The 341-nt window shown below is 61.6% G+C and overlaps 1 protein-coding gene across 1 annotated transcript in view; it reads left to right on the forward strand.

Annotated features, from left to right (window-relative positions):
* Positions 1–6: 6 nt before the first annotated feature.
* Positions 7–341, forward strand: part of WDR20 (WD repeat domain 20) — a 60,292-nt gene continuing 59,957 nt past the window's right edge. Inside the window, 1 exon segment of the mRNA XM_006766622.2 lies at positions 7–287. Coding sequence (XP_006766685.1) covers positions 39–287 — 249 coding nt within the window. The 5' untranslated portion in view covers positions 7–38.

Below are 341 nucleotides of genomic sequence, written 5' to 3' on the forward strand. Positions count from 1 at the left end.
TCCGGGCACTTAGGGCAGGATGAACGCTGCTTTCCAAGATGGCGACGGAGGGAGGAGGGAAGGAGATGAACGAGATTAAGACCCAATTCACCACCCGGGAAGGTCTGTACAAGCTGCTGCCGAACTCGGAGTACAGCAGGCCCAACCGGGTGCCCTTCAACTCGCAGGGATCCAACCCTGTCCGCGTCTCCTTCGTAAACCTCAACGATCAGTCTGGCAACGGTGACCGCCTCTGCTTCAATGTGGGCCGGGAGCTCTACTTCTATATCTACAAGGGGGTCCGCAAGGTACCGACCCGGGCGTCACCGGGGCCGCCGGCGGCGTGGGCAGATGCCGGGAGC

The sequence above is a fragment of the Myotis davidii genome, unplaced genomic scaffold (genome assembly GCF_000327345.1).
Source record: "Myotis davidii unplaced genomic scaffold, ASM32734v1 scaffold60, whole genome shotgun sequence".
In the NCBI taxonomy this organism is placed as follows: Eukaryota; Metazoa; Chordata; class Mammalia; order Chiroptera; family Vespertilionidae; genus Myotis; species Myotis davidii.